Below are 26871 nucleotides of genomic sequence, written 5' to 3'. Positions count from 1 at the left end.
AAAGGTCCAAAAGTAATTGGTCGATTGGCTTCTAAGTTGTTCAATGGACAGGTGTGTTCTATTCCCTCGTTATCCCAATTACAATAAGTGAATAAAAGGTCAAGATCTGGACCAGATGTTCAATCTGTTGCTGTCAACTTTCAAGAAGAGATCCAAAGAGCTGTCACTATCTGTCAAGCAAGCCATCATTAGGCTGAAAAAACAAAAGAAACACATCAGAGAGATTGCAAAAACATTAGGCCTGGTCAGAACATCTCCTTAGAACATTCTTAAAAAGAAAGATTTTACCAATGAGCTCAGCAACACTAAAATACCCAGAAGACCACAGAAACAACTGTGGTGGATGACCAAAGAATATTTTTCCCTGGTGAAGAAAACGCCCTATACAACAGTTGGTCAGATCAAGAACACTCTCCAGGAGGTAGGTGTATGTCTGTCAAAGTCTACAATCAAGAGAAAACTTCACCAGATTGAATACAGAAGGTTCACCACAAGATGTAAACCATTGGTGAGCATCAAAAACAGGAAGGCCAGATTAGAGTTCTAAAAAAGCCAGGAACAACATCCTATGGAAAGATGAGATCAAGATCAACTTGTACCAGAATGATGGGAAGAGAAGTGTATGGAAAATGAAAGGAACTGCTCATGATCCTAAGCAGTGAAGCATGGTGGTTGTAGTGACATGGTGTATGGCTGTCAATGGAACTGGTTCTCTTGTATTTATTGATTATGTTTTAAATGCTTCAGAACTCATTGGAAGGTGCTTGACAGTGCAGATGGAGACTGACCCAAAGCATACTGAAAAAGCAACCAAAGAGTTTTTGAAGGAAAAGTGGAATGTTAAGCAATGTTCATTCATCAATTCATTTTATTTTCGGCTAGGTCCCTTTATTAATCTGGTGTCGCCACAGTGATATTATCGCAGCAGATGCCCTTCCAGCTGCAAACCATCTCTGGGAAACACCCATACACACCCATTCACACTCATACACTACGGACAATTTAGCTTACCCAATTCACCTGTACCCCATGTTTTTGGACTGTGGGGGAAACCGGAGCACCCGGAGAAAACCCACGCAAACAGGGAGAACATGCAAACTTCACACAGAAACACCAACTGACCCAGCCAAGGCTTGAACCAGCGACCTTCTTTCAACACTACCTACTGTGCTGATGCGTCACCTGTTATGCAATGTTTTTATTTAAAAACCATTGTGTTGGTGTATAGGGCCAAAAATGTTAGAATTGTGTCGATGTCCAAATATTTATGGACCTAACTCTACATACAGTGGGTATGGAAAGTATTCAGAACCCCTTTAAACCCCTTTTTTCACTTTTTTTCACTGTTACACTGCAGCTATTGGCTAAAATCATTAAAGTCATTTTTTTCCCTTATTAATGTACACACAGCACCCCATATTATTATTATTATTATTATTATTATTATTATTATTAATCATTTTTATTATTATTATTATTATTATTATTATTATTATTATTATTATTATTATCAGTAGTAGTAGTATACAAAGTAGCATGATTTACAATATTACTTATCCATAATCAGTTAAATAGTATTAGTAAACTAAATAATATGTTCTGTAAATATTGTTTATGCATTTGTTTGTTTGAATAATTGGTGTTTATGATTGATTGTTACTGAAATATTTATAGCAATCTTTTTTTCCAATAATAAATATGTTTCATTAAAGAGCTACATTCTATCCCTCCATTCTACTCAAACCAAGCAGCATAACTTCATTAAAAGTATCTACTAGCAACACTAATGACTCCTTTCACAGACATTTGCTTCTTAAAAATAAATAAAAAAAGCATAAGCTAAAAGCACACAGAGACAGTGAAGGATCCATGGCAGGAATCAGAAATAAAAAAAACAGCGTCAAAGAAAGAGGGAGAGTATCGGAGCGATCAAATCCCTCAGCTTCCACTTGAACTTTACTTAATGTGCACAGGGACCTTCTGCGGCAAATAATTCTGATAGAGTCATATCATGTGTCAACCAGAGAGACACGGCGCATGGGCCAGAAGTGGAGAAAGTGGCGAGCGCTCGCACAAAGAGCCATGACAGCTCAGACTCCATAATTAAACCAAGATGACGGGACATTTTGTCTCTCTTACGGCCCCTGTCACCTCCGTCATGCGCTGAATACAGACACAACGATAAAGAACGTCCACTGCTCTCCAGCCGAACATATATTAAGATAATCTTAAATTATTCAAAGCTCGCACTCACGCTCTACCACTTGAAGTTATGGGAGAGCATTGAAAGAAGCTTCTCTTTTAAAGCCGAACAGAGCTGCTGTTTGTACGAGAAATAAAAGTTTAGCCCAAGTGAATAACAGTGACCCCATCTTAGTGCCTGTGTTGTGAATAATGCTGTTGTTGTATGCATGAGCGTTATATATATAAGCTCGCTTCACCCCGCAGGCTGACTGACAGGTAACAGGGGCCGAAGTGTATGTTTCGAAGGTTAGATCAATATTGGAGCTATAGCCGGGCACCTTGCAAGGGAGATGGATTTCTTCAAGGCTATGAGGACTACGGCTGACCAGGTTCACCTCTGCCTTTTTTGTACATCTGGAAGCAGATGCTACAACGTATAGATTGAAAAAAAGTTTTAAGAAGTAAAGTTAAGAAAAAAAATTGCCCATGGAAATCTAGCTTTGTGAGAATGTGCTTGGATATTTGTCATTGGTATGGTAGTTTTAAGTATGTCATTGGTATTGTAGTTTTAAGTATGGTGCTGTGTGATTGGTAAATGTAAAGAATTTAGACATAATAGGTTGTCTAAATGTGCCATTGAATGAAAATTTAGATAAGACTTCAGCATAGCTAAAAAATAGGGGTTTGATATTTGGAAATGACATAGGGCTCTTTTTTAAAGATCTAGGCACACAGTCTAAAGCGCATGGTGCAAAAGCATTACGGGGACGTCCAAATCCACTTTTTCTATTGTAAGGATGAAAAAATACAGTTTACGCCTAGCACATGGTTTAACAGGGTTGTGCTTATTCTCTTGATGAGTTATGGCAGTGTTTTGAGCATAACGTGTATTAAATCAATTAGAGTCAGTTGCTTCACGCCATGGCACATTTGCTATTTACATGGCAGACTTTGTAAGTGTAAAAACTGAATGCTTCACTAACGATTTAAAAAGAACATCTGCAGTGCGAGAATAAAGAATGAGCCTCCTCCATTCGGCCTCTTTACTTTCTCTTTACTTTACTTTGACTCTTTACTGTACTCATTTACTTTCGTGGATAAGGAAACGATGTTGTACGCACTCCACTGAAGACATTCATCAGCCTATATATGTCATTTCGTTTGCTAAGTGCAAAGATTTTTTTTCAAAACTATTTCAAAATTCAGTTCTAATTTCCAGCAAACGGATAAAAGAACAATAATTACAAACTGTGGTCAAACAGAGTTATATCCAAACACGAGTTCTATTCTTATGCCCCATATGGTAATGCATTCATCTCCAAAAACCTGACAGGTGGGCACATCCAAACTTGTTTTTATTAAAACAAATATAAATATGCATATAATAAATAATACTGATAATATAATATTATTATATAATAACATTATAAAAATGCTAATTGTCATAAATAAACTGAAAAAAGCACCCCAACATGAAGAAGGCATGGGGCAGTGGTTTTTATATTATGGTAGAAACAGTGGCACTCCCAGAAAATTTTCTTAGGGGTGGCCAAGTAAGGCCACACCAAATCTTGGGGTGGCACACAAAAAAAATTAATAAATTGTGTATATATTGTGAATAATGAGTAATGTTATATTTTTGTTTCTGATAAATGTAATAATGAAGGTTTAACTAATTCCAATAAATACTCTTGAAACTTGAAATAATTCAGAAAGTACACGTGGAAACCAAATAAATATCAAATCATAATGATTTTTCATTTTTCTAAGCTTGTATTTAACAAACTATGCAAGTGGGACTCTTATTTTGAAAACAGGACAGACTTAGTAATAGTAAAGAAACAGCTCTGTGAAACAGGCAGCCAAGGGTCAGAATGCATATCATATTCATTCATTCATTTTCTTTTTGGCTTAGTTCCTTTATTAATCTGGGGTCGCCACAGCGGAATGAATCGCCAACTTATCTAGCATATATTTTATGCAGTGGATGCCCTTCCAGCTGCAACCCGTCTCTGGGAAACATCCATACACTCTCATTTACACTCATACACTACCGACAATTTTAGCCTACCCAATTCACCTGTACCGCATGTCTTTGGACTGTGGTGGAAATCGGATCACCCACTCCTGAGTCTGATTTCATCAAAAAAATCTAAGCCCAAACATTTAAATGTGTTAGTCTCAGTATTCTGCAAAGAATGTCTATGGTCTATTTTAGCTGTTTAGGCAAAATCATTCGGTACAACCACTGAGATAAGTATCGCATACCTCTCCTTAAAAATTCACACAATTGAACACAAATGGTGCAAAAAGTCTCAAATGGCTGGAATTGAGCAGTAGTGTTTTCCTAAGCAAGCACCACTAAATATGCAAATTCAAACACTTTGCAAAATGCTGATGCATTCAAAATCATTGCACTGAGTTTCAAGTCCACATTAAGACACAAAAAACCCACAGAGATCAACTTCAGCATACAACCATACGCTTTCCCCGCTGACACTTTCTGAACAGGCCAGAGTCAGATTTGTCTATTAGCGTAAGCACACTATTTTCATTTTTGATTAGGCAGTCCGGCCTCAAGTAACCACACGAAGAGCACACACACGCACACGTCCCTTTTAAGATTTCACTAAGCCCATAATCTGATCTGACGTGTAGTGATGTTTGAAGTCAAGTTTCTCTTTGGTTACTATTGCGTGAGGCCAAAGATCCTGGTGAGCTGCAATGGGATTTAAATAGTTTGCATGAAAAGCCCTCCAAATGAACCCATAAATAAGAAATGGACTTCTTTTTAGCTCTCCATCTCTTTCATGTGTAACAAGCTGCAAGGTGGAGATTAGATGGTCTTTGAGTTCAGTGTCAATTTGAAGTCAAAGAAAGAAGCTCTTGCCTTCACCGTTAAAGATAATGTGACTCCTGTAGAGCCAGGACTAAAAGATGAGGCTCTGTCTGGATTATCTGGTCCGGGAGTCAAAAAACAAACAAACACTTGGACTCACAGCGATCAGACAGTACAATGTGCTTTTCTGGAGGACGATAAACACGTTAGGTGAGAAATATTAAAAGTATCTGATGATGATGAAGCGTGACTTCATGCGAAATGACATTTTCAGCTGTAATTAACCTAATTCGAAGCTACCAGTTACGTTTGAATTACCTCTATAAACAAAAGGTAATTAATTGCACGCTTCCGACTTCCTCCACACATTTAATTGGCTCTGTAGGATACTATGATCAGTCGAGTGTGTCTGGAAACCAAATTCAGCTGAATATGAAAAGCATTTAAATTTATTTATTCAAAAAAGTGTGAGTCACTCCAATTTCCAAGTCTGAGGATTCTTTTTTCCTAATGTTAATATTTTAAAGGGGTTGTTTACAAGAGGGGAATGAATACAGGTTTTCTTTCATTTCATCATCACTGAAAAAATGTCAACCATAGTTAAGCGGTTTAGTTTGAGTCACATCATACTTCAAAAGAGTTCAGCCTGGGTCCTTTCTTCTCTTTTTATGAGATTTTTTTTTCCTGGCAATTTTATCACTTTCTAAAGGCGAAAATCGTAAAAGGTTTAGTTAAGGCCAAAATAAAAATTCCAAACCCATTAGACGTTTAATCATATTCACAAATGGGGATACATTCAATTAAATCTATTTTTTTTATTTAAATGAAACTATGACGTAATGTTCTTGATGTAAAAAATAAATCCATTTAAATTGATTCATTTGTAAATAGTGATAGTGTCTTTTCCGAAAGCTTGGATTAAACAGCTTGATTCATATTGAAGTATCAGTTTTTGCTGAAAAGATTTTTAGTAGAGGAACAAAAATGTCAGATTTCTCTTACATTTTATTAAAATATTGCTAGTATTCAATGACAGAATTGTAGAACTGTAAAAGGATAGTTTATCTTAAATTTTCACTCTCATGCCTTCTAAAATGTACAGCTAGGTCACTTTTATACATTCATTTATCCATTCATTCAATTTCTTCGGCTTAGTTACTTTTTTCAATAGATATCACCACAGTGAAATGATCCGCCAACTTATCCAGCATATTTTTACACAGCAAATGCCCCTCCAGCCACAACCCAGTACTGGGAAACAACCATACACAATCATTCACACACATACACTACGGCCAATTTACCACAGCACCCGGAGGAAACCCATGCCAACATGGGGAGAACATATAAACTGGTGGTGGTGTGGAGAGACCCCCCTCATGATCGTGAAGCACTTTGGGTGTATGACCATACACACACATATATATATATATATATATATATATATATATATATATATGGGGCATTCTTCTAGAAACGTACATTATCTGTCCCTAAAATAAAAATATTAATACAGTGAATAAAAAGTATTTCATCTCATTTCATTTTATATATATATATATATATATATATATATATATATATATATATATATATATATATATATATGTACGTATATACAATTTTTATTACATTTTTTTAAAGCTAAACTGTGGCCCAGTGGATACTGGTATTTTAAGAGTCAAATGAACAAGCAAATACAGGTCAAAATGAGCACCATGGTTTCTGACACTGATATTTTTTAAGATCTTCTGCCTTTTAAATTCTTGTAGCCAGTGAAGTAGCCAGTGACATGCATGTAAGTAAGCTTTTTTCATTAGAACACACAAATACCCAATTGTGTTGGGACGTTTACCGGTTTTAAGGTTTATGGTTTTTAAAACCTCTACCATTTCTGCAGTATATGCATTTTTTATGTGTTGTCACAGTATCTCCAGTAGCACAGGACCATCCACATCAAAAGTGCACATCAAAAATGTTAAATGTTTCTTAAAATAAAATAAAAATGTATTAAATGGAAAAAAGGTTGTTTTTTTACCCAGAAATTTATTCGTTCATTCATTTCCTTTTCAGCGTAGTCCTTTTTAAATAATCAGGGGTCGCCACAGCAGAATGAACAGCCAACTTATCCAGCATATGTTTTACGCTGCGGATGCTCTTCCAGCTGCAACCCATCACTGGAAAACATCCATAGCCACTCATTCACACACATATACCATAGACAATTTAGCTTACCCAATTCTTTTTTACTCTTGACCAAAAATCTTTTCTAACGTTTTACTGAAGTAAGTTTGTAGTTTTAAGTCCATTTATTTATATCATAGCACACACTCTTAAAGTATGTCCACACAAACCATGCTGGACGAGTTCTGCGGTAAATTCCAAATCCCTACATACTTTATAAGCAAAAATAATTGCATTTGTCTTGGCGGTTGCTACTGAATATGTTAATTTGATACCTTTATACAAAATATGCTTATACATGCAAAAAGTTACTTTCTGCATTATGTTTGTGACAGTCACAAGAGGTGCATTCAGACTACAAAACAGTAAGATCAGGAGTTGATTGCATCACAAAGGCCACGACCTTGCAGTTTCAGTGCCGAGAATGCTGGGTAAGACCTTTGCCAAAATAACACTTCAAACTTCTGTCTTAATAACCGGAGCCAGCTCTTGCTGGATGCTTTTAAATATACAGTCTGTGTGTCTGGCTGCCTTTTGTTTAGTGTGCAATTTTGCCTGCCGTCTGCATCTTCCTGTCTTAATTAAGGGGAATAGGAGTCTGTCTAATGGGAGGAATAACTCCCTCTCCATTCCAGTAGGAGCCAACATATGCTTTACTTCACCACTATCCTAATGAAACACACATACTGTATACATTGGCCTTAAAATGTACTCGGATGCTTAAAATGCACAAATGTCATTGCTGTAGATAACAAGATTGTCTATTATTTAAGGAACAATTGCAGAATGTGCTTTATTGTCAAATATTTCACACAGTTAAATGAAGATATGTTGCAAAAAGATGCATTTTGCACTAAAATATGCAACATTACCTTGCAGTATTGTGCCTTATGGTCATCTTAGTTTATTTTTGATGTTGATGTGATTGGTCTATGTCATTTATTTGAAATAAACTTCATGTGTATGATCACACCTTTAAGGCTGATTTATAATTCTGTGTCAAGCGCAAGCGTATGAACTGACGCAGCCTCCGCACTGCTGCATAGCCCTCGCTCTGGCTGTCGCTGATGCTGACACACCTCTCAAAAAATTTAACTACATGTCGCAACGACGCGTAGCGCAAGGTCAGGGATCAGCTTGGTATCGGTGCCGAGCGTGGATGGTACTGAGAGCTGCGAGCTTGATAGTGCGATTGTTTACAAGTGTCGAGTCCGGTGAAGGTGTTTTGGGTTTATCTTATTAAATTTGTTGCATGTTCACTGGTTCCCGCTTCTGAATGAGCGAGTTTTAGCTTCTTGTAGCGCTTAGAAAAAAACAAAAAGCCACAAAGAAATTCGACATAGAGGAACATAAAAACCTACTGCCAGCTAGTGTTTCAGAACTGTTATTGGAGAGCAACACAAACAGCATGCAGAAGTATAAATGCATTATTACGTGCAAGACAGGCACCGTGGATTATGCAGATCACTCACAGAAGTATAAATCAGCATTTAATCAATGATAATACTCGATTTCAATTACACTGTTATGTCAGTGGCTGGTGACGTGGCTGTTAAAACAATCATTTGACATGATTTGTTAAAGAAAATTCAAGCATAAAAAAAAACTATTCATGACTTGTATGAATTATTCATTCAAACTGACTTTTTTTCTGTTCAGAAATGCTTCTTTTCCCCAAAATGTAAATGTTATTGCGTTAGACATTGACATTGGGCTTAGAATTGTACAGATTTTTTTGTAGGGTACAGCAGCATTTTACTTTTTTTTATTAATTAATTAATTAATAAATTAATGTTTTAATTGGGTGTCAAAGTTGTTGTTCATCAACTGGAAAAAACCTGTTTTCAAAATGATTCCAAACATATTATTTTTCTGTGAGTTTATAGAAATTTAAAATCATATCTTTATCATTACATTTATTGTCCTATGTTTACATGAGCCTTAAAAAAAAACAAGACACATTTCTTATCATTTACTCACAGTCATACTATTACAAAATATCTATAAATTATATTTTTTCTGCTGAACAAAAAAGAAGATATTTAAAGAACATTGAAGACTGCAGACACAATGGTACACATTTATCAATAAAAACCAGCATGCATAACAATAAAAAGTATGATTATTTGTTTTAGCAGACATGTGTCAAACTGGAGGGCTGCAGCTCTGCACAATTTAGTTCTAACCCTAATTAAACACACCTGATCAAACAATATAAGTTCTTCAGGCTTGTTTGAAACGTACAGGTAAAGCTGCGGTCACACTAGAGTTTGATCTTGCGAAATTCTGTCATACGGTGTTGGGAAAAGGGGCGGGATTAAAAAAGATGATTGACATTAAAAAAAGTGAGCGATTGCTCCATTTTCTGTCCCAAGAGGTCATGTTTTAATCCTTGATTAGTCTCACGCAATCTTGTGATATGATTTCGCAGGTCAGAGTTCATCAAGCTTAAACTTTCCATGCAGCAAACGGCGAAACTTTCCACACAAGCTTACGTTTCTGGTCTAAAGCATTCGCGTGCGTATGAATAGAAGTCTATGGAGAGAAAAGTCCAGTGTGACTGTAGGTTAAGTGTGTTGAAGCAAGGCTGGAACAAAACTGTGCAGGGCTGCAGCCTTTTAGGAACTGAGTTTGACACCCCTGTTTTAGCAGATCATGCGATAACAAAAATGTTTTATGTGATATTGGCTAATGGAAGATTGCATTGTTGGCCACGACTGTGGCTAGTGGTTTCCAGTATTTTTTCAAAACTATTCTTCAAAACATCTATCAATGGCTACTAGTTTTCAAACGTGTGTAAATGTCTTCTTTTGTGCTCAGCAGAAGAAAAAAACAAAAAACAAAAATAGGTTTGGAACAAGTGCAGGACAAGTAAAAGATGACAGAAATTTCATTTCTGGGAAAATGATTTCTTTATTGCAGTTCTTTGTCAAGTTTAGTCATGTGGGCTTTGAATACACACAAATAAATGCTCAAAATTGGGTTTTTCAAAAGGTCTTTTATCAAACTCTGTGTTCCAGATGCAAACGTATTGGCTAGTGAACCAACTGGGACAGAGCGTGATGTCTGTAAAACAAATGGACACCTGCCAGACGGACAAGAGAGAAGAGGGGAAAAGCATGATTTGTTCCCTGTTTTGAAGCTCTTTTTCAAAAGAAACGACTGAAGAGGTACGTTAAACACAGACTAAATAAATAAATAGAGGCCATTGCTTCTCGCCCACAAACCAAACTCTTTCACTGCTTGAAGAAAATGGCACCCCTTTCAAATTCAATTAAAGCCTCTTCAGGCACATTGCCTTCCTCTGTGCTTCTCAGGCCTTGTCTGGCAGCCTCCGCGCTGTCAGCCTAATGCTTCTCTGATCTCCTGCTGAAATTTCTATTAATCAGGACTGCTGTTTTCCTGCTTGCACTTCCGCATACACCAGTGACAGGCTGATTTGTTCTTGTTTTTATTTAACCTCCGTTTTACTTGAAAATTTCATTCCCTTTCTTCTTCTTTCTCCTACGCTAACCCTCAGTCCTTGTATTTTGTGCAGACAGCAGGGTTTAAACTAGGGGTTTATTTAATCTGCTGGCATGTTGGGGAATAGAAACGAGTCATTTAAGAAAGAAGATATAGAAAAGAAAGTGTTGGTTAAGATACTTAAAAAAGTCTTACAAATTACACTCAGCGGCCACTTTATTAGGTACACCTGTGCAACTGCTTGTTTGCGCAATTTTCTAATCAACCAATCACATGGCAGCAACTCAATGCATTTAGGCATGTAGACATGGTCAAGACAATCTGCAAAGATTTAAGTAACTTTGAGATTTAAGTAACTTTGAACGAGGCATGGTTGTTGGTTCCAGATGGGCTGGTCTGAGTATTTCAGAAACTGCTTGTCTTATGGGATTTTCACGCACAACCATTTTGAGGGGTTTATAGAGAATGGTCAGATAAAGAGAAAATAATCAGTGAGTGGTAGTTCTGTGGGAGCAAATGCCTTGTTGATGCTAGAGGTCAGAGGAGAATGGCCAGACTGGTTTGAGCTGATATAAAGACAACAGTAACTGAAATAACCACTTGTTACAAACAAGGTATGCAGACACACAACATGTCGAACCTTGAGGTGGATGGGCTACAGCAGCAGAAGACCACACCGGGTGCCATCCTGTCAGCTAAGAACAGTAACCTGAGGCTACAATTTGCACAGGCTCACCAAAATTGGACAATAAAAGATTGGAACAACATTGCCTGGTCTGATGAGTCTCAATTTCTGCTGCAACATTTGGATGGTAGGGGCAAAAACATAAAAGCACGGATCCATCCTGCATTGTGTCAGCAGTTTAGGGTGGTAGAGGTGGTGTAATGGTGTGGGGGTTATTTTCTTGGCACACCTATTAGTACCAATTGAGCATTGTGTCAATGCTACAGCCTACTTGAGTATTTTTGCTGACCATGTCCATCCCGTATTGACCATAGTGTACCCATTTTCTGATGGCTACTTCCAGCAGGATAACGCACCATGTCATAAAGCACAAATCATCTAAGACTGGTTTCTTGAACATGACAATGAGTTCATCATACTCAAATGTCCTCCACAGTCATCAGAACTCAATCCAATAGAGCAACATTTGCATGAGGTGGAATGGGAAATTCGTATCATGGATGTGCATCTGACAAATCTGCAGCAACTTCCTGATGCTATCCTGCAATATGGACCAAAATCTCTGAGGAATATTTCCAGTACCTTGTTGAATCTATGCCACGAAGGATTGAGGCAGTTCTGAAGCAAAAGCGGATCCAAGGACTGATGATTGGACTGATCACCCTAATTAATGCTTGACCCCCTTGAAAGATGTGAAAACAACATGTATGGGGTCAGTCCTCTAAATATTAAGAATTCGTTTGCTCTAATCTACATCTTAAATACTAACATTACTAATAAAATAATAATTAATATAAATATACATATGACCACCCCTACTATGGATTATACCACTGTGAATGCATAAATGCGTCAAATAATCTAAGCTGGTAGACATGTTAAGTGTTCACTTGTCTTGTTTGTTTCAACATACTGTATAGCCTAAAAGTAAATTAAAATTAGATTAGTGGCTGCAGATCACTAACGGACTACAAATCTGCTATTAAATGGACTACAAGATCCAGTCATGCACTACTCACACACCTGGCCTAGATCCCCATGATTGCAGACAGACACAGCTAAAGTTACACATAAACTGATTACTAGGACTATAAAGTCAGCACACAAACTCACAGAAGTTGCTGAGTCTTGTTATCTGTTGAACTGTTAACATTATGGCATGTTTTCCCTTACCTTGTCCTGCCATGTTTTTGACCCTGTGCCTTGTTTTGTTTATTTACGTTATCTGCTGCCTGCCTTCTGACCTCTTGCCTGATATTTGACCACCACTCTGGATTTGCCTGTAAATATCTGTTTGCCCCTGTGTTGACCGTTGCTTGCCTGACCATCGTGCTAATAAACCCTGCATTTGAATCCGCACTCCCTGTTGTCAGCCTCTACCTTGTAACACATAGTTTGTCCTACAGTAGCCTACAGTAAATAGCTAATCACAGGATATTATAGGCCAGAATACTATCCCATAAAATACTGATAAAATAGATGTCATATAATTTAATTCACTGAAGCATGTCACAAAAAATAACATTACAGAAACAGTTGACCCCCTGATCGACAATGAATAATTCGCACTCTGTAAGCAATTACAAGTAAACGTTCACAAATAGTTACATACAGTATAAATGGCAAACAACACACTGAACTTTTAAAGATTTTGAATGCTCAACTTTGAATGCCCAACCTCTACTGTAAAAAGATATGATCAAAAATGTTTTTATGTTAATTTCACTAATTTTAATAGGCTAATCAGTCAATCACTTTATTTATATACATAAGTTCAATACATTTTAATATAATGTTTTAAGTGAAGTTAAACCGATGTGCATTGAAATATTTGCTTCTTTTAAATTTCCCAGAGATTGAGGTTGCGGCTGGAAGGGCATCCACTGCGTAAAAACGTGCTGGATGAGTTGGCGATTCATTCCAATGTGGCGACCCCGGATTAATAAAGGGACTAAGCCAAAAAGAAAATGAATGAATGAATGCTTCTTTTAATTTTTTTTTATTGTCATTGATGTGTATTGAGTGTAAAAATATGTTAAGATGGATCACTACCAGATCTGCAACACTCCCATGTACATGCACAGCCTAAATAACAGTAACCAGCAATGATGGTTGTAATAACAAACGGCGGAGCAGACAGGCGTAACGATTTTTGATCAGTTCTCTCGCTCCCTCTGAGAGAGAGCCAAAGTCAATGAGCGAGAACTACTAATCAGAGGAGGAACACTGCTAACATCAATGTCCAATGGCACAATGATCCGGAGAAAAAAAGAGGGCAGAGAGGAATGGACGTGCACCACAAGCATCTCATGAACTAGCGGATGTTAATCTGCCAAGCCTAAAGCAGCTCTCACAGTTTAAACAGCAACCTCAGAATAGGCCTGGAATATTTACCGAGCTGCGCTAGCGTGTCGGCTGCTGCAGGAGATGATGTAGCCGCAGCATGCTAATTAACGGCGTTAGCGGGGAGAAAGAGATCGATGTGTTTGTGTGGACAGATTTGAGCAAAACTGAGCATTGATTTGAGAAGGAGTGCAGTCAAGTCTTTCACCTGCACAGCCAGGACGAACTCAGTGTGTTCTACCAAGTGCTTCTTTACACAATTCACAACTGCTTCATTATTCCATTACTAAAAACGCTGGTTAAAAACAGTAGAGATGACGGTTCTGTCTACTACAGAACATTAGAATCTGTTGTTTCAAATTATATATTGCTTTTTATACATACAGTTGAGGTGAGAATTATTTAAATTGTAATAATTTAATTTATTTTCCCCAATTGCTGTTTCTTTCACATTTCTAAACATAATAGTTTTAATAACTAATTTCTAAAAACGGAAAAAAAAATATATATATATATTTATATAAGTAGGTATATACGTACGTTATATATATATATATATATATATATATATATATATATATATATATATATATATATATATATATATATATATATATATATATATAATAGAAAATACTGGGGAAATTTCCTTTCTCTTTTAAACACTATCTGGGAAATATTTGAAAAAGAAAGTAAAAACATAAATCACAGGAGGGCTAATAATTTTGACTTTAACTATGTGCAGCTTATGAATTATTTGCATATACAGTTCCAATAAGAATTATTAAATCCCCTGAACTATTAGCTCCCCTGTTTATTTTATGTCCCCAATTTCTGTTTAACAGTGAGATTTTTTTTACCACATTTAAACATAATAGTTTTAATAACTCATTTCTGATTGATTTATTTTATCTTCGCCATGATGATGGTAAATAATATTTAACTAGAGATTTTTTCAAGACACTATCATTCAGCTTAAATTGTCATTTAAAGGCTTAGCTAGGTTACTAGGTTAAATTATTATATTACGATTTTGCTTTTTTTATTCCAGCCTAAATAAAGCAAATAAAACTTTCACCAGAAGAAAAAATATTCTAAGACATACTGTAAAAATTTCTTTGCTCTGTTAAACATAATTTGGGAAATATTTGAAAAAGTAAAAAAAAATTCAAAAGGCAGGTCACAACTGCTCACATGAATGTCCACAACTGCGCACATTCATCAAGATACCCAATTTTGTGTTCAACAAAAGAAAGAAACTCATACTTGTGAGTGTGTTTTATTTATAAACTAATTTCAAGAGGATCACATGCTTATGATTGAACACGGCTGGTACCGCATCAGCTCCGTTGATGCACCAATCAGTCGAATACTGACACACTATAAATAACTAGAGTTTGCCCCTCCAGTCATCTTCATCTTGACCAACCCCCTCTCGAAACCTACCTGAGCTCGAACTCCCCTCTCATCCTTCTAACGGGAGGGAGCTTCGGCCTTAAGGATATTCTGAGCTCTGGGCTCTCTCCCAGAACAGCATGCCAAGTAAGCTTTTTTATCAATCATCAGCTAAGAGTGAGCTCTTGAAATGTACACAAGGCTAAAATATATCTGCAGTTTTCAAAAACTTAAATTGACAGATTATTGATAGGTTTTGTTGTGAATTACTTTACGCATTTTAAAAAAGTGAATAGTTGACTCTACTTTAAAAAAAAAAAAAAGAGCAAACCCATTGCTTTCAAAGCAATTAGTTGACTAGTTGACCCAGCCGGGGCTTGAACCAGCGACCTTGCTGTGAGATGATCATGCTACCCACCGCGCCACCGTGACGCCCTCAGCAAACAACTTTATTTTCATTAACTAACATTAACACATATGAATAAATACTATAATAAATGCATTTTTTATGGTTTGTTTATGCTACAAAAATACATTAAAATTAACTGTTGGAATTATGAAGTGTTACCAGCTTATTATCTTTGTTTAATTAACTGTATCCTTCTTTCCCCTGTTCAATAGATTTATTTATTTCATTCACTGGTTTGTTTATTTGGGAGCCGAGACTTCCAGTATTGTTACTATATAACAGCTGAGATAAACAAATAATTCAGTGGAGTGTGTGAAAACTTTCCCTATCTGCCACTTCAACATATTCTCTGAAACTTTTTAAGCATTATTCTCTGAAACTTGTCTTAAACAATTTTAATCCTGAGGTTAATGTCACTTATTTTAAGAATGTATATGCAAAAAGTACACAAATATAAAATCACACTTTACTCTGAGGAAGAACCCAGTTTCAATAAAGAAATGAAACAGGGAATAAAGTAAAAAGTGAAATTATTCACAACTCTGAGCAGAATTGTATGTTTTCCAAAAAAAAAAAAGAAAAAATAAGAGCAAATCTTGGATGTCATAGACACAATTTCCTCTTGAAATCAAGATATGTCTCTTTTCCATGTTCACCCCCCCCACCCCTCCACCCCCCACCACAGTGCTGGCCTTTCTCTCGCTTTGAGTTAAGAGGAATTTTTCGAGGATGAGGAGCTTTAGGCTTGACATGTCAGATTGATTCTTTTGCTCGAACAATTTGTTCTCGCTCAACACGAGCTAAACGACTGCCTCGCCATCGATCTGATGGCGCTGCTGTTTGCCGTCTGGCCTTGGCTGTTTCAAGTCTCAGGCATATTTTTTCTTTTTCCCCTTCCTTTCTGAATGTGTTCTGCCACTCGCCTTTGTGTGCAATTATACCAAAGTGGCTTTACTTTCTATTTGCAGATGGAAAGATACAAAGATGGTGACCTTTGGACATATTACTGTTTTTAGTACTGTCGCACAGACATGGATGAGCAGACAAAGTGAAATGCTTTTATGTGTTTGATAGAAGAGGACTGCGCTTGTAATGAAAGACATCTTTACTCATCCAGACAGCAATCTTTTACCGCTTCAGGCTGGGCGCAAAGCATGGTTTATTTTCCCTCTGTTGTGATGTGTATACAAACCTATACGTATTTTTCCTTCTGAAATAAGTTTGTAGTTTAGAAAACCCATTTCTTTTTTTGAAAATTTCCATTCCAAATACAACTTAAGAAGGGAGATTCATAACCATATAATCAGCACAAACTTTTATACTTTTTTGAATATGACTAACAACTTCAAAACTAGCCTATGCCAGCCCAAAATGCCAACAAACACACTTCTACTTCAGTAGAGGCACAAAACAGAACAACTAGTTTCCAAGGAGACTCACCCATGAAGTTGAGGTAGCCCTCCCCTCCGAGACTGTGAGTGAGCAGACGGATGAGTTTATGCAGCTGGATGCCACGGTCTATAACAGGCATCATGGTAGTGAGAGCACTCATGTTGGTGTACATCTCTTTGTCCATCAGCCAAAATGCCAGCGACTTGTCCCCGACCAATGCCTGGTAACAAACATAAAGATATCAGCATGTTTAACTTGATTTAACATTAAGAAAACATTTGAGAATGGTGACTATCCAAAATTAGCTGACAATCTCTATCCTACTCGTAAAGCTGGTGGAACAGGAACGTTTTTGCTAAATGTTTATAGCATTTAAAATCAAAAAGTGGAGAAGTTGTGGTTTAATAGTTTAAGAGTAAGAGCCATCATTTGTCTATAGAGTGCTACAATACATGTGCAATATGTTGATATGTTAAGTCTGTGAACATTTGTTGATCTTTCTCTCAGTTTGTTTAAAATGTTTGCTCCATTATCATTGGACTGTTTTAGATTATTATTACAAAGGTGTAATAATAAAGAATTAAATAGGTGTAAAGAATAAAACAAATGAATAAAGTAAGAAGCACAAAGTATACAAGTTTTTAAAATGAGTTTTCTTGTTAAGCTGGCTAAAAGGAAGTTTTTTTGTTCAATGTTTATTTAAAATCAAAAACTAGAGAAGTTGTGGTTTAACGGTTAAAGAGTGAAAGTCATAATTTGAAAGATTCTAATTTGTCTTGAGTGTCAAATACATGTACAATATGTTGTGTATTTGCATATTTGTTGATCTTTCCCCTCTTTGTTTGTAATGGTTTGGTCCATTATCATTGGACTTATTTTAGATTATTATTACTAAGATGCAATCATAAACAACTAAATGTTTTACTGGAATAAATTATTAAATTAAATAAGTGCAGCCTTGGTGAGCAGGATAAGCCTATTTTATAACATTTAAAAATCCTACAGACCCCAAACTTTTGACTGGTATTGTAGGTGTAAAAAATAAAAAAATGAAAGTAAGAAGGATGGAGCAACACATTTTTTTTTAACTACGTGTTTTTTTATTGTGCAAGAGCATCTATACATTTGAAACATGAACAAACTAATTGTAAAGATTGCTGATTCTACAATGTGTTTTTTCAGATCTGATTTGTGAAGATAATTCCATCTACGTTTGGTTACATAAATGTGTCTCTGCTAAATATATATAATGTATATTCTGATCTTCAAAACCCATGCTTATAATTTCAAATTTAACAAAATTAAGTAGTTTAAATTAAATTTTACATTTAACCAATGTGACTGATTTATTTACTCTTTTTATAGAAATATCAGCTGTATGTCTTATTCAGCACACAATTGCCTTTTATATGTGAGTTACAGGAGGTTTTGTACGTCACTTGTGTTCAGGTAAACCATCATCAGCACACAAGAAAGAAAAACTAAATCGCCAACGTCATCTTAGTCTTCTTGGTTTTTGTTGTTTTCTTGGTCTTGGTTGTCTGCTTGGTCTTCGTCTTCATGGTCGTCATCTTGGTCTTTTTCATTGTCTGTCAGAGTCATGGATAGAACCCGGGTCTCTGGTATGAGAGGTGAGTCACGTAACCACTTAGCTACTAAGAGTTGATGAAATCTCCAGTAAGAAACAATGTTAGGTAAGGCAAAAACAGACAGTCTTCCAATAAGCTGTCTGATCATATTCTTTGTCATCATCATCATCTTTGTCATCTTCTTCTTTGACTTGGTTTTCTTTATCGTCTTTGTCGTCATCTTAGTCTTCATTTTCTTGGTCGTTATCTTTGTCTTGGTCTTCATATCTTCTTTGCAGTCATCTTCTTCATCTTGGTCTTCATCCTCCTCCTCTTTGTTGTCTTCGTCTTGGTCGTCGTCTTCTTTGACTTGGTTTTCTTAGTTATCTTCTTAGTCTTTGTTTTCTTGGTTGTCAGTTTTGTCTTGGTCTTCATCTGATCATCTTCTTTGTCTTGGTCTTCATCTTCATCGTCCTGCTTCTTTGTGATCGTCTTGGTCTTGGTTTTCGTCTGCAGCATTTTTGTCTTAATCTTTGTCTACAACTTGTCTTCTTCGTCTTCTTCATCTCCTTTGTCCTCGTCGTCTTGTTGTTTATCTTCGTCGTCTTTGTTTGCTTGGTCGTCATCTTTGTCTTGGTCTTCTTCATCTTGGTCACCCTGCTTCTTTGTCGTCGTTTTGGTCTTGGTTTTTATCTTCATCTTCTTTGTCTTGGTCTTCTTCGTCATCTTCGTCTTGGTCTTTGTCTACTTCTACTATACTTCGTCTTAAAGAAAAACTAAATCGCCATCGTCGTCTTAGTCTTCTTGGTCTTTGTCATTTTCTTGGTCTTAGTTGTCTGCTTGGTCTTTGTCTTTTTCATAGTTGGGGATAGAACTCGGGTCTCTGGCATAAGAGGTGAGTCACATAACCACTTAGCTACTGGGAATTGATGAAATCAAACAAAGTTAGGTAAGGCAAAAAAACAGAGAGTCTTCCAATAATCTGTCTGATCATATTCTTCATCTTCTTTGTCTTGGTTTTCTGCGTCATCTTTGTCTTGGTCTTTGTCTACTTCTACTTTTCTACTTCGTCTTCTTCATCATCATCTTCATCATCTTCTTTGTTGTCTTCGTCTGGGTCGTCGTCTTCTTTGACATGGTTTTCTTCGTCTTCTTCTTAGTCTTCGTTTTCTTTGTCGGCATCTTTGTCTTGGTCTTCATCTGATCCTCTTTTTTGTCTTGGTCTACATCTTCATCGTCCTGCTTCTTTGTCGTCGCCTTGGTTTAGTCTTCATCTTCTTTGTCTTGGTCTTCTTCGTCATCTTCGCCTTAATCTGTGTCTACTACTTGCCTACTTCGTCTTCTTCATCTCCTTTGTCTTCGTCTTCTTCTTCTTGGTCTTTATCATCATTATCTTCATCTGCTTAGTCATTATCTTTGTCTTGGTCTTCATCTTGATCTTGGTTGTCCTGCTTCTTTGTCATTGTCTTGGTCTTGGTTTTTGTCTTTATCTTCTTTGGCTTGGTCTTCTTCGTCATCTTCGTCTTGGTCTTTGTCTACTTAGTCTTCGTCTTCTTGGTCGTCATCTTCTTGGTTTTGATCTCCATTTTCGTGTTTGTTTTTTTTCCTGGTCTTACTGCTCTGCTTAATCTTCGTCTTCATGGTTGTCGTTTTGGTTGTCATCTTGGTCTCGCCTTGGTCTTCTTTGCTGTGTTCGAGTCGGGGATAGAACCCGCTCTCTGGCATGAGAGGTGAGTCACTTAACCACTAAGCTACTAGGAGTTGATGACCCTGATCAATGAAAGGCAACTTGCTTCTTTGTGGAGTGTCTTCCGAAAGCAACAGCAAAGTACAATTTCAGAGATGTTTGCTAATATAAGTTAATATCTTTTAAGTTGCTTTTTTATTAACACTCAGTGCATTTTAGATTATTAAATTAAACAAAATTATAAAATTAAATCGTAAATCATATCAAAATCGCAATCTCTGTAAAAAAATAAAATGAAAAGAAAGAAAGAAAGAAAGAAAGAAAGAAAGAAAGAAAGAAAGAAATCACAATTAAAATATTTTCAACTAATCGTACAGCCCTAGTCCCAAACCACTTCAATTTTATATCCATCTTGAATGCATTTTGGGAGCCATTTACACCTTACCTTAACACAATTAGACAGCTATGCGATCAGACATTTTTCAGTATGTATGACTTGTCACTCACTTAACAAATGACTAACCTGGTCATGGCTCTCAGCATAAGTGACAGAAGCCTCCCCCCTTCTTCTGTTGATCAGGGTGTAAACAATGTTCCTCAAATCCCAGTCCTCATCCCGAACTTCCTTCAGTACCTTCGATGGGCAATCAAGCAAATAAAAAGGGATGAAAAGATCATGTGCTTTGCTATATATAAAGGCAGGTAACACTTTACCTGAAGCAGTGTTCATAAGACCTTTATAATACTCTCTAAATCGCTGTTTATTCAAAATTTTTATTTAAAAGGAGCTGAAACTCACCAATTCTTACAGTTTTTGTGACAACTTAATTGGTTTATCTACAGTCAACTTACAGTGCATTTGGAAAGTATTCATAGCGCATAATCCAAAATGGATTAAATTTATTTATTTAATATTAAAATTCTACATACAATACCCCGTAATGACAATGGGAAAAAAATTTTTTTAATTGTTGCAAATTGTTTCAAAATAAAAAACCTTAAAAATCACATGTACATCAGTATTCACAGCCTTTGCTGTGAAGCTCTAAATTGAGCTTAGATACATTCTGTTTCCACTGATCATTTGTGAGATGTTTTAACAGCTTAATGGGAGTTCACTTGTGGTAAATTCAGTTGAGTGGACATTTGAAAAGGCATACACTTGTCTATATAAGGTCCCAGGGTTGTGCATGTCAAAGCTCAAACCAGGCATAAGGACAAAGGAATTTTCTGTAGACCTCCGAAACAGGAAAACCTGCTTCAGAGTTCTCTTGACCTCAGACCGTGGTGACGGTTTATCTTCCAGCAGGACAATGACCCAGAGCACACCACCAAAATATCAATGGAGTGGCTTCAAAACAATTCGATGAATGTCCTTGACTGGCCCAGCCAGAGACCAGACCTAAATCCTATTGAACATCTCTGGAGAGAAATAAGGAATTTTTTTTGAGGAAATAAATACATTTAATTACTTTTAGAATAAGGTTATGGTATAAAAAATGTGGAAAAAGGGAAGCACTATGAATACTTTCTGGATGCACTGTGTATTTGTAGAAACTAATAAGCTAACTTACTGTAATTCATTCATGTTGTTCCAACACAAATGGACAGTGTGTCCCCAGTATTCTTAACTGTAATGACATGCACATGATGAAAATGAATGGGATTTAGTTTATGCTTATGGCAACTGTCATTATGTGTCATTTGCTCAGTTGTGTCATTTTTAATGACTGTTTCATTACAATGTCATTAATTGCCATTAATTATTATTGATGCCGTAATAAAATTATTTGACTGAGTATTGACAAATTTGTAAATTAACAAAAGTTCTCATATTTCAAATCAATTTTAAATCAAAAACAGATTTATGACGAGTTATGTTGTCTTGGTAATGTCAAGTTGTCATAACCGAAGACAAATGTTATGATTTATTTGACGAGTTGTCTTAGAAACATCTCAAACAAAGCCACAACTGCATTTAATATGATATAACTGAGCTAATGACACTTAATGACAGTTGTCATAAGCATGCATAAAATCTCATATGTCATGCCATACTTATAAAGGTACCATGACAGTCTTATGAACACCCCATTAAAGTAAAGTGTTACATAAAGTCACAAATATGTGGAGGAACCGAATAATATCAGATCTAAAGAATTAGGATGCAGTAATTGTAAACTGAATGTGAACGCTGGATCTGCTCTAAATCATCTTGCATGAATGAATGCTACTGAATCAGTCAGAGGATGCATGGGTCTTTGAATAGAAAATGACAGTCAGACCACTTGGGCAGCTCGTTTTTGTCACAGAGTCAAGCTGAGGTTAGAGCTGTATCTGAGAGTCAACTCGAGACGAAACTCAATGTAGCGAACACAATGGCCCGAGAGTTCTCTACAGACCAGGTGTGGGATCCTTCATGTGTAAAATCCCAGATTGCCACTCTGCATTCGGATGCCCGTCCCCTGGCCTCTGTCTTTCCCATGTCCCTTGTTGTGGAACAGCTATCTAGAAGCAGAATCTGTATTTAGTGGAAGACTGGCTCATTGACCACATTAACGGTCAGACCTGGTGAATCCCATTGACTTCACCAATACAGTCTGTAGTTCTGGGTCGGTGATTTGGCACGCTTTGCGGAATCGGGTCGATGGCTATGTTTGGACTCAGCGGAGCAGTGTTCAGGTCATCGACTGGATCAGTGCTCTGTGTTGTCCTCCAGTGACTTATTTGAGAACGAGCTCACACTTTGAAAGAGTCGAAGCGAAGGATGAAAGTTCTGTTTGCAAAAGGTGACCTACCAAACTGTTTCTAGTTTGCGACTGTTCCGTGTTGATCGGACACGATTTGAGTGGCCAAGGGTCAACGAACACAGCTGGATACTAGAGCGAGTCTGGCACTCTTCATCAGAACACAGGATTAAAGTCTATGCGCTGCTCGAACTCTCTCTAACGAACACAAACACCTGCTTGCTGTGAGACACCTGTTTCTGATTATGAGTATTTACCTCAGGATGTTTTTTTTCCCCTGGTGAGCATATTCATTTGGCACATCATTTCATTTTATAAACATTTCAGAGCATACTGATAACTAGTCAGGAGGCTGATGTTTGTTTAGGGTTTGTTTGGAAGAATAAGGTGATGGGGTGAGGAGAAACAGATAGTAATATAGAAGAGAGAGAGAAAAAGTTCATATTTTAAATGCTAACTTTCTCAATAAATACAAAGGGAGAAAACTGCTGAAACACACCTAATGAGACCTGAAAGGCCAAACTAGGTAAGTTGTTGCCAGTTTTGATAGTGTTTTGACCTTTTGTCTGCTGACCAGCTAGTAGCATTTTGGTTACCAACATGGCTATCTGCACAGCAAGAAAGTCGCTGGTTCAAGCCCCAGCGGGGTCTTTTGGCGTTTCTTTGTGGAGTTTGCATAATCCCCTGCTGAAAAATCCAGCTTAAACCAGCCTAGGCTGTTTGGCTGGTTTTAGCTGGTTGACCAGCCTGGTTTTAGAGGTATTTTGGTCATTTCCAGGCTGGTTGCCAGCCATTTCTAGCCTGGTCTTAGCTGGTCAGACTGTAAAATGACCAGCCAAATCCAGCTAAAACCAGCTTGACCAGCCTGGTTTAAGCTGGACATAGCTGGTTTTGGCTGGACTCCCAGCTTGGCTAGGCTGGTCAAGCTGGTTTTAGCTGGTCATCTCCCAGCCTGACCAGCTAAGACCAGGCTGGAAATGGCTGGAAACCAAAACTGGCCCTCTAAAACCAGGCTGGTCGACCAGCTAAAACCAGCAAACCAGCCTAGCTGGATTTTTCAGCAGGGTCTCCCCATGTTTGCGAGGGTTTCCTCTAGGTGCTCCGGTTTCCCCCATAAGTCCAAAGACATGCGGTACAGGTGAATTGTTTGTAGTGTATGTGTGTGACTGAGTGTGTGTGTGTATGGATGTTTCCCAGTGATGGGTTGAGACTGGAAGGGCATCCGCTGCGTAAAACATAAGCGGGATAAGTTGGCGGTTCATTCTGCTGTGGCGCCCTCAGACTAATAAAGACACTAAGCTGAAAAGAAAATGAATGAATGACATGGCTATCTGAATGTCTGTTTGGGGGTAAAACTAGAAAAAAACTAAAAAAAAAACTAAAAGTCTTGGAATCTGGTGTTATGATTGTTTAAAGCTGAAACTACACTTTTAAAAGTCTATCAAAACTTTTTATTTTCTTAATGAGTTTTAGGTGTAAGAAAATCTACATCAAGACATAATATACTATAAATGCACCCTCTGACTGGTGCTTTGGATGTCATTGACTCTTCCATTTAAAGAAGAATTTAAAAAATTCTAGGAGAAAGAGTATACAGTACTTTACAGATAATATTAGTTTTGAATGGATTGCTAATGCCAAATGTTTGTCGTTAAAACAAGCAACATAAAAATAAGTCTTATTAATAAATACCAATATAAAATTATTAATATATAAGTCTTATTAATAAATACTTCTTTGACAGTTTCAAATGCCAGTACTTGATCAGTAGGTCCACTGTATATTTAATGAAGAGGAACGATGTAAGCCTTAAGATGCCACAACATATGAAACACAAATGTTTAATTATTAAAAAACTCCTAATACAGTTTTTACATTGAGGATTGAAGAGACCGATAGCAAAAAAAAAAGATTTCTGAAAATTTCATGTGAACAAATTTTTTACTTAACTTTTTATTTAACACCTTTTTAAAGTAGTAGGAGGATGAATAATCAATGTGCAGAGATGATGGCAATTTTACTGGCCACATTTGCTATCAAACATTCTTTACTTCACTATATCAGTTTTAATAGTAAAGGAAAGGATCAAATAGGTCTAATTGATGGAAGATTTGCAAAGAAATTTCATGCTCCTTTGTAAAAGTATTTTGTAGTATTTTTAAAATACAAAATACAGTATTTTATTTTTATACATTTGTGGCTGCTGTATTTTGTAGTTTATGTTTACACACCTAAAATTACAATGTTTGGTATTTTATTTTAAGTTAAGTTTATTTATAAACTAATTTCGAGAGGATCACATGCTTATGATTGCTTGCAGCTGGTCCGGCGCTATCCAATTTAAGATTCACCAATCAGACAATTCCTACTCTAGACCATTTTGAGTGATGTAAACAAAAGCAATGGTCCCAGTGTATTTCCTGTTTTATATGTTTTAATTTCTATAGCTTCCGAGAATCCAAAGAGAGCCACATATTGATAAATAATGTTATAATAGCTGCTTTAACATTAAGTAATGAATGAATTGCCTCTTGTTATACTTATGGAATAGTTTGATAACAAGCAGGAAATGTTCATGGGCAAATGACATGGCCACATTGAAATGGTCTATAAATACCTTAAGTTTCATATCACAACAATCTTCTCTTTGAAGAATCCCCCCTTCCACCCTTACTCCCACTGTCCAAAAAGCATGCAACTTAAGTAAATTGACTAATCCAAATTGGCACCATAGACATCCATCCTGCTAGTAAGCAGTTATCTCTTAAGAGCAATCACTATCTGTTCATTAGCTACTTCAGCAGGGGAGTTCTGGAGATCTACCTGAGCGCTTGCAAACAGGAGGGAGCCCTGGGCTCGAGGATCTTATGTGAACTCTTGAAAATATATTCCAATGTATTTTTGCTAAACCTTGCATGAAGCAACCACAGCTTTGAAAAAATTTCAAGCTGTTTTCAATAAAGCAGGACAAATACAGTTACATTCATAAGTCATTATCACAAATGAGCATCTAGTAATGGCAGTAACACCAGTAGGATGCTGGATGGCTGTGGAGGGAATTACTGCAGGGAGCAAAGACACAGAAAAGAAGTGACTCTGACAGGCCCATCTCTCTCGGCTCCTCCTCTCCTGCTCGCCATCCTTACAGCAAAAGGGTGACGGACAGATAAAGGAAACCTTTTAATAACACTGCAACCTTTTAAGAGGGGGCACAATCGACAGAGCCCACGGGCGAGCAGGAGCCAATCAATGCGGCTATGCCCTGCCATCTACTCTTTTCTCCCAGCCTCCCACTCTCTATCAGTCCTGTATCTCTCCTGCTTTCTCATTCTGTCAGTGGAAGGGGAGACATCTTCCACCTACATTTTCACAACCGCTCTCCTCTGAAACTTCCTGATTTAAACAGCACTTTTCCCTCCTTATTAGGTGTGCTCCCTGGTCTCCCTGATGGGACTGACTCTCGTCATGTCATTAGCAGCAATGTGTTTTACAGATAGGATGAGGTCTGTGATAGGATCAGGCTCCATAGAGGATGGTTGCGTTTAGGCTGTGGTAACATTTTAACAGCTGGTTGTTTTGCCTTCACATTCACATGTTTTTTAAGTTCTCACTGAGATAAGAGGAGTCTCCTCCCACATAGTCTCTCCCGTCTGGGGCTTTGCTGTGAAGTAAACTGTCCTGCACACACACACACACACACACACATGCACACATGCACACACGCGCACACACACACACACACACACACACACACACACACACACACACACACACACACACACACACACACACACACACACACACACACACACACACACACACACACACACACACAGTCTCTCTTTTTCATTTGAAGATATATCCTTATTTTCCTTCCTATTACTCTCATTGATTCCATTTACAGTGACTTGTAAGCTCAGCTGTTTCTTGTAAGTTATTATTAGAGCTTAAATGCAGTTATTACTGCGAATTC

General features: G+C 37.1%; 1 protein-coding gene across 1 annotated transcript in view; it reads right to left on the bottom strand.

Moving 5' to 3' along the window:
* gbe1a (glucan (1,4-alpha-), branching enzyme 1a) overlaps window positions 1-26871 on the bottom strand; it is a 265946-nt gene that overhangs the window by 52912 nt on the left and 186163 nt on the right. Inside the window, exons 11-12 of the mRNA XM_087270612.2 lie at window positions 20675-20785; window positions 16945-17116 (exon numbers count right to left, since the gene is read on the bottom strand). Coding sequence (XP_087126738.1) covers window positions 16945-17116; window positions 20675-20785 — 283 coding nt within the window. The remainder of the gene's footprint in view (window positions 1-16944; window positions 17117-20674; window positions 20786-26871) is intronic.

This window comes from Danio rerio, chromosome 10 (assembly GCF_052040795.2).
Source record: "Danio rerio strain M-AB ecotype USA chromosome 10, GRCz13ab, whole genome shotgun sequence".
In the NCBI taxonomy this organism is placed as follows: domain Eukaryota; kingdom Metazoa; phylum Chordata; class Actinopteri; order Cypriniformes; family Danionidae; genus Danio; species Danio rerio.
The sequence above is the reverse complement of the archived record's forward strand: the minus strand, read 5'-3'. Positions and strand labels throughout refer to the sequence as shown.